At 45.4% G+C, this 7,775-nt stretch overlaps 1 protein-coding gene across 1 annotated transcript; it reads left to right on the top strand.

The window, feature by feature from the left end:
- The first annotated feature begins 2,001 nt into the window (after positions 1-2,001).
- srp9 (signal recognition particle 9) lies at positions 2,002-7,200 on the top strand. Its single transcript, XM_043687392.1, has 3 exons — positions 2,002-2,140; positions 6,004-6,072; positions 6,688-7,200. The coding sequence occupies exons 1-3, from the start codon at positions 2,069-2,071 to the stop codon at positions 6,805-6,807; spliced, it is 261 nt and encodes an 86-aa protein (XP_043543327.1). The 5' UTR covers positions 2,002-2,068; the 3' UTR covers positions 6,808-7,200.
- The last annotated feature ends 575 nt before the right edge of the window (positions 7,201-7,775 follow it).

Below are 7,775 nucleotides of genomic sequence, written 5' to 3'. Positions count from 1 at the left end.
TCTAGTTTTGCTGCTTGTCAGCCTGCTTGGTCCCTTGCTGAGGTATTCTGGGTGTTTTAGTACATTTTGGCCAATTTTGCTTTTGTGGGCCTATTATGAGTTGGCAGGGTGGCAGATCTTTTCCCACAAAGGACCTCCCCCTCCAACTCTGATTCTAGGCACAAGTTCCCTCTTCCATCCTTGTTTAGCCCTACCCTCACTTTGGCCATCCTCTTGTTCCTCACACCTTGGTGTTTTCTTTACTCCTATCTGCCAAGGCTTCATCATGCCCCCTTTGAGCTCTCCTAAATCCATACTTCAGTTCCATCCTGGCTACCTTGTAAACCTTTAGAGTCATGTCTGATCCTTCCTTCTTGTCCCAGCCTTAAGTTTTCACAAGGACTCTGCCCCACAGGTCTCAGTGGCATGGAGTTCCATAGACTCTCAACTCTCTGAGAAAAGAAATTCCTTCTCATCTCAGTATGAAATTGGTGCCCTTTCATTCTGAGACTATGCACTTTGGTCCTGGACTCTCCTTGAAGGGCACCATCCACTGAGTAGTTAACAGAGAAGCCTGTTAAGAATCCTACATGTTTCAATGAGATCACCTATCATTCTTCGAAACTTCAGTGAGTGGGAGTCCCAACCTTTACCTTTGCTCATAAAACAATTCCACAGCAGGGATCATCTTAGTGACCTTCTCTGAACTGCCTTCAATGAAATAATATCCTTCCTTGAACGGGCTTTGGATTGGTTTCACAGGTTGTGAAACATCAAGGGCTGAAGGGCCTGTACTGCACTGTAATGTAATGTTCTATGTTCTAAGGGGGCCAAAACTATTCTCAATGCTCCAGGTGTTGTCTTGCTAGTACCTTGTATAGTTGTAGTAAGCCTTCCCACTTCTTACACTCTGTGCCTTTGAAATAAGGATAGCAATTACATTTACTTTTCTGGTCACCTGCTTCAGCTGTGTGCCAGCTTTCTGTGTGCCAAGCACAAGTATCCCCAAGTTCTTTTGTGTTGCCTTCTGTGGTGCAACAATTCTCTAAATTCCATTTCCCTCTCAGTTCATATGGTTCTTAACAGGGTATCATTTCTTACTTGGCATTATATTTCATTTATTTGTGTCCTTCAATTTCATAAGTACATACTCTGTAGTCTGCAAAAATTCATCATTAATAACTGATTTCCAAATTTCATATCATCTGAACATTATGCCTTGCTCTCGTCTGTATTTGAGTGGACCTTTGACATGAGCAGTAAGGGGGTGTAGAGAAAGTTCATGAGGTTGCTTGTAAAAATTAGGAAATTCAGTTATACTTTGACAGGAAGGTTGAGAGATTTGTTAGAGATACTCAAAAATCATTAGGGCACTTAATAGAGTCGCTAGAGGAAAAAAAGTTTGCATTGGGAGGGGAAGGATCAAGAAACATAGCGGACAGATTTAAAATAATTGGCAAAAGAAGCAAAGGCAACGTGAGGGGAAGAAAATTGCAATTTACACAATGTAAGCTTAAATCTGAAGGCAGATCTTGAGGATTGAAGGCAGGTTCAATTGACACATTCAAGAAGGGAATGGATTATTATCAGAAAAACAAGAATGTGTGGGGTAATAGGGAGAAGGCAATGGAATGGCACTGAGTAAAATGTTTCTCCAGGGAACAACACAGGCACAAGGGGATAAAAGATTTCCCTCTTTACTGCAACAATTCCGTTGTTCTCCAGTAGCTATTCTATCTAAAGATGTTTCAACACCAATACTGGATAAAGTATTCCTGAGGAGCTAGTACACACTCAATGGGCCGAACGTTATCCAGCCGTTTCCCCTAGTCACCCTCCCTCTGTCCTGCAATTGGCTGACTATCCTCGGCCACGTCGGCGTAATCTGTTCGCTAAATGGCTGGGCCCCAAGAAAGAGCCGTTGCGATTGGCTGGCGCTGGCACTGTACGGTGGAGTACTGCCGATGGTGATTGGTTGTTCGTCTGGGGCGGAACCTATATTGAGTAAGACGTTGTCTGATTGGCTGTTGTTGGAGCGGCTGGGGCTGACTCACCGAAACGGCCAGAGCCGGGAGCCTGGGCTGGGGCCATGACCTACATCCACAACTGGGAGGAATTTGTAAAAGCGGCCGAAAAGCTGTGCCTGACGGAGCCAATGAAGGTACCGGCGGCGGGAGAAGACGCTTCCCCCCCCCCCCCCCCCCCCGCGCATTCCATACGTCCCCTTACAGACGGGAGGATAACTCGGGAGGAGGTAGGACCACTCCAGGATAAAGGAGGGAACTAGTGCTTGGAGCCAGAGGATGTGGGTGAGATGCTAAATGAATACTTTGCGTCAATATTCACCCAGAAGAAGGATATGGAGGATGGTGAGATTTGTGTGGAGCATGCTAACATGCTTGGGCATTTTGAGGTCACGGAAGAAATGGTGTTGGGTTTCGTGAAGAGCGTTCAGGGGGATAAGTCTGCAGGGACTGAGGCTATCCACTCCGGGTTATTGAGAGGAGATTGCTGAGGCCTTGACCAAGATCTTCATATCCTCATGAGCCACTGAGCAGGTCCCAGAAAATTTGACGAGTAGCTACTGTTGTTCATCTGTTCAGCAAGGGAAATGGGGAGTATCCAGGTAACTATAGACCGGTGAGTCTCACATCAGTGGTTGGGATGCTATCAGATAGAATTCCTAGGGATAGGATTTGGAAAAGCATGGCCTAATTAGGGACAGTCAGCGTGGCTTTGTGCGGGGCAGGTTATGTCTTACAAACTTGATTGCTCACCTTCGTCACCTCAAATTCAATGAGAGTACAGCAGTGGATGTTGTCTACATGGATTTTAGTAAGGCTTTCGACAAGGTAGTTGGGAGTGTGGTGATAGAAAAGCACAGCAGGTCAGGCAGCATCCGAGGAGCAGGAGAATCGACGGTTCTGGCAAAAGCCCATAGAACATAGAACAATACAGTGCAGAACAGGCCTTTCAGTCCTCATTGTTGTGCCGACCTGTGAACAATTCTCAGCTGGTCCCCCTACACTATCCCATCATCATCCATGTGCTTATCCTTCCCCAGGAATGAGGCTTGTGGGCAGGGGGCGTAGTGTCGAGAGATAAATAGGAGAGGGGTGGGGTTGGGGAGAGGTAGCTGGGAAAGCGATAGGTAGTTGAAGGTGATAGGTCCGAGGGGGCAGGGATGGACTGGTCTGGCAGGCATTGCTGAGTTGGAGGCTTGGGACTGGGATAACGTGGGGGGAAGGGAAATGAGGAAGTTGTTGAAATCCACATTTATCCCATGTGGATTACATGGTCCCAAGGCAGAATATGTGGTGTTCCTCCTCCAGGCGTTGGGTGCGGGTGTCCCAGAGATGTTCGTTTCAGAGAACATCTCTGGGACACCTGCACCCACCAACCCAACAGCCCTGTGGCTGAACACTTCAACTCCGTCTCCCACTCTGTCAAGGACATGCAGGTCCTGGGTAGTCTCCACTGCCAAACCATTACCACCCGACACCTGGAAGAGGAACGCCTCATTTTCTGTCTTGAGTCCCTGCAACCACACGGGATAAATGTGGATTTCAACAGCTGCCCCTCTGACCTATTACCTTCTCCCTCACCTTCATCCACCTATCGCCTTCCCAGTTACCTTTCTCCCATTCCCCTGTTCCCCCCTCTCCAATTTATATCTCAGCCCTGACCCACAAGCCTCATTCCTGATGAAGAGCTTATGCCCAAAACGTCAATTCTCCTGTTCCTCAAATGCTGCCTAACCTGCTGTACTTTTCCAGCACCACACTCTTGACTCTGATCTCCAGCAACTGTAGTTACTTCCTTCTATTTGATTTTGAAAGGTACCTCATGGTAGGCTTATTCAGAAGATTAGGGTGCCACGATGACTTGGCTGTGTGGATTCACAATTGCCTTGCTCATAGAAGGCAGAGGGTAGTGGTGGAAGGGTGTTTTTCAGGCTGGAGGTCTGTGACTCGTGGTGTTCTGCAGGGATCTGTACTGGGACCTCTGCTGTTTTGTGATGTATATAAATGACTTGAATGATGGGTGGGTTAGTAAGTTTGCAGACAATACAAAGATCTGTGGAATCGAGGATAGTGTAGAAGATTGTCAAAGGATACAGTGGGATATAAATCGGTTGCAGATATGGGGGGAGAAATGGCGGATAGACTTTAATCTGGGTGAGTGTGAGGTGCTGCAGTTTTGAAGATCAGATGTTAAGGAAAAGTATACAGTTAATGGCAGGACCCTGAACAGCATTGACGTGCAGAGGGACCTTGGCGTTCGAGTCCATAGCTCCCTGAAAGTGGCCACACAAGTCGATAGGGTAGTAAAGAAGGTGCATGGTGTGTTTGTCTTTATTGGTCAGTGAATTGAGTACAAGACTCGGGATCAAGAGTGGTGCTGGAAAAGCACGGCAGGTCAGGCAGCATTCGAGGAGCAGGAAAATCGACGTTTCAGGCGAAAACCCTTCATCAGGAATGACTTGACTCTGATCTCCAGCATCTGCAGTCCTCATTTTCACTGACAAGAGTCAGGATGTCATGTGGCAGCTTCATAAGACTTTGGTTCGGCCACACTTAGTGTATTGTGTTCAATCCCAGTCACCACATTTACAGGAAGGACATGGAGGCTTAGGAGAGGGTGCAGAAGAGATTAATCAGGATGCTGCCTGAATTAGCGAGTATGAACCATAAGCAGAGTCCAGAAAAACTCTGGCATGGTGGAGACTTGATAGAAGTCTATCAAATTGAGATGCATAGATAAGGTTGATGATCTGCATCTTTTTTCCCAGAAATGAAATGTCTAAAACCAGGGGCCATGCATTTAAGGTGAGAGGGGGAAAGTTCAAAGGAGATGTGAGGGACAAGTCATTTTACATCGTGTGGTAGGAGTCTGGAATGTGCTGCCAGCGATGGTGGTGGAGGCAGATATGCTGGGGTTTTTAAGAGACTTTTAGAGAAGTACATGAATATGGAGGCATATGGACCAAGAGCAGACAGAAAGGATTAGTTTAATTTGGAGTCACGTTCGACACAACATCGTGGACTGAAGGGACCGTTCCTGTGCTGTACGGTTCTGTGTTCTAATAATGCTCCTGTTAAATCTTACCAATGATCAAGGTCAGGCCAAATGGCCTATAACTTCCTGTCTTCTGCCTCTTTGCTTTCTTAGACTGAGTGTTACATTAGGCTCTTTCCAGGTCTTTGGGATGTTCCCTGACTCCAGTGATTGCTGAAAATCGCCACCAATGCCTCCACAACCTCCTCGGCCTTCTCCTTCAGAACCCTTGTGTAGTCCATCCGGATTGGTGATTATCCACCTTCAGACCTTTTTCAGATTTCTCAGCACCACCATCTTGGTCATGGCCACTACACTCACTTTTTCTCTGACGGTCTTGAAGTTTTAGTATGTTGCTGGTGTCTTCTACTGTGAAAATTGACGCAAAGTACTTCTTCAGTTCCTCTGCCATTTCTTTGTTCCCCATTACTATTTTCTCCAGCCTCATTTTCCAAAAGTCCAGTGTCCGTTGATGGCTCTAAGATTCATTTAGTATCTTTAAAAAAAAACTTGTGCAATCTTCTTTTATATCACTAGCTAACTGACTGCTCCCCCATTGCTTTTTTTATAAGACTTCCCTTTGATATCCAGCCCTTCATCCTTGCCCCACTCCCTATTCTGCTGATTTCCATTCATCCACTCCCTCTAAACCTTTTCACTTCCCTATGTCCATGCCTCATGGATATCCTCACCCCTGGTCACCAGTTGACTGTTCTACCACCACTATTAACTCCTCTCTGTCCATAGCAGCATTGTCGGTATTTCTCTTGGGATTGACTTAAAAGTATCTGCTCCTACGCCCAATATCAATACCACTCTGTGGTATCCACCACAAACTTTCCTGGACATCCCTCTCCCAATATCCACCCACCCAATGCTCTTCTGCTTCATGTGCCCCCACCAAACTCCCAATATCCTTCACCCCCCCCCCGGGCTGGCAATTTACTGTGCCCTTTTGTGTTGCAGGTTCGTGTGGTCATTAAGTATCGACACTGCGCTGGGCTTCTCTCTATGAAAGTGACTGATGATGTTGTGGTGAGTGTGTACTTCACGTGTGATCCTGAACAAATATTTGTTGTCAGGACTAGCAGGGCCTGAAAGGAGAAAACTAACAGGGGACCCAGAAAAAGCTTAAATTTCTGAAAATTTTTCATGGAAAGGCAATAAATGAAGTTTCCTTTTGTGGAAATAGCATAACTTAAGGTCTTTTCAACATAGTCAGGAAGATGGGATCCAATGGACTATTTTGTGCTACACAAGTGACAAATCCTAGAATCCCAACTCTGGTTACGGAGGGAAAGGATGAACCCAGAAAGAAATTGAGCAATAAACGTCTATAATCAGTAGTGTAAATGTGGAATTTGTTACCACCAGAAGTGATTGTAACTTATTGTGAGTAATTGTAATTGCATTTTAAGGAGAGGCATGTTAAGTGTCTTTTAGAGAGGAGTAAGTGGATATGTTGCTGGAGTGGGAGGAAGCAGGTGGAGATCATTATAAACAGACTAGGAGGGGCAAATGGCTTGTTTCTTCACTCTGGGTCCTTGTGCATTGTTGACTGTAATAATGTTTTGAGGGGACACTCATCTCATACCATCTTCTTCTCCCTCCTCCTCCTCCCTTTTCCTCTTCCCTATGCACACTTTCTAGTGTCTGCAATACAAGACAGACCAAGCTCAGGATGTGAAGAAGTTCGAGAAGTTCCAGAACCAGTTGATGCGCCTCATGGTTTCCCGAGAATCTCGCAGCAACCTGATGGAGATGGACTAAGGAGCAGTGTTTGTTGCTGAGCCTACTTCAGGAAGGGCTAAAGAGAACTTGTGTGCAGAGGACCGATTAGAAATGCAAGTCTGAAAGGCTGATACAGGTTTTGAAGGGAGGTGTGAGTGTCTTTAGAGGATCGCGTCTGAGGATGGAGATTGAAGATGAAGATTACCCAAGGAGACTGCAATGAGAATGTGTTTATTGCAGCTGGCTAGAGCAGGGATGGTAAAGGTGGCAAGGTTGATGCCCCTGTGAATTCTGGTCAAGTTTGTGTTAATGTGTCTGCAGTCAAGGTAATCTTCTTTTCCTTTCCATAAATCCTCCTGAGTTTGAAATTCATGAGGGAATCTGTCAATTAGTGTCAGAGCCAGGTACTAAAATAAATGGTCCTTGGCGAAACCTGCCTCATCTTTTTATTCTGACTGTCTACACAAATACAGCCTTGCACTCTCTCTGAGAGGATTTGTAGACGTCCGTCAGTAGCTTTGCTCCCTCGTGAGAGGAGACTGGTTTCGTTCATTCATTGGGTAAAACTTCCTCTCATGGATGTGATGTAGCATTGGATTGCTACATTTTCTATCAATGGCGACTCAGCATTTTGTTTTTTTTTTGGAACCCTGTATTGGAATGAATTTGTTTTGTTGCTTTACTTGCTTAGTGCCTCATTTACTAACACATGGCTGATGTCTAACCCTCAATTAACAACACAAAACAGTTTATCTGGTCATAGTTATGATAACTGTATTAATAAAAAATATTAGCAGAGTATAGGTGTTAGTCTGTGAACTGACACAACCAAAGCAGAGTAGAATGGTGATGTCACCCAAATGTCAGACAGAAGTCGGCTATATATTTGGCTGGGTTTCTGCAGCACTTATGTTTCAGATTTCCAGCATCCATAGTTCTTTCTCTTTTTTTTTTCCCTTTCCTTTTCTCCTATTGGTCTAACTCAGCCACTTGTTTGTCATTTGAAT

Source organism: Chiloscyllium plagiosum, chromosome 3 (genome assembly GCF_004010195.1).
Source record: "Chiloscyllium plagiosum isolate BGI_BamShark_2017 chromosome 3, ASM401019v2, whole genome shotgun sequence".
NCBI classification, from domain to species: domain Eukaryota; kingdom Metazoa; phylum Chordata; class Chondrichthyes; order Orectolobiformes; family Hemiscylliidae; genus Chiloscyllium; species Chiloscyllium plagiosum.
Note: the sequence above shows the minus strand (reverse complement) of the source record. Positions and strands in the feature narration are given on the sequence as shown.

Excerpts from the sequence above, each read along its gene's own strand:
- srp9 (XM_043687392.1), top strand. The coding sequence starts at position 2,069 with ATGACCTACATCCACAACTGGGAGGAATTTGTAAAAGCGGCCGAAAAG. Across the intron at positions 2,141-6,003 it reads GCCTGACGGAGCCAATGAAG|GTTCGTGTGGTCATTAAGTA; the intron begins GTACCGGCGGCG and ends TTTGTGTTGCAG. Across the intron at positions 6,073-6,687 it reads AAGTGACTGATGATGTTGTG|TGTCTGCAATACAAGACAGA; the intron begins GTGAGTGTGTAC and ends CACACTTTCTAG.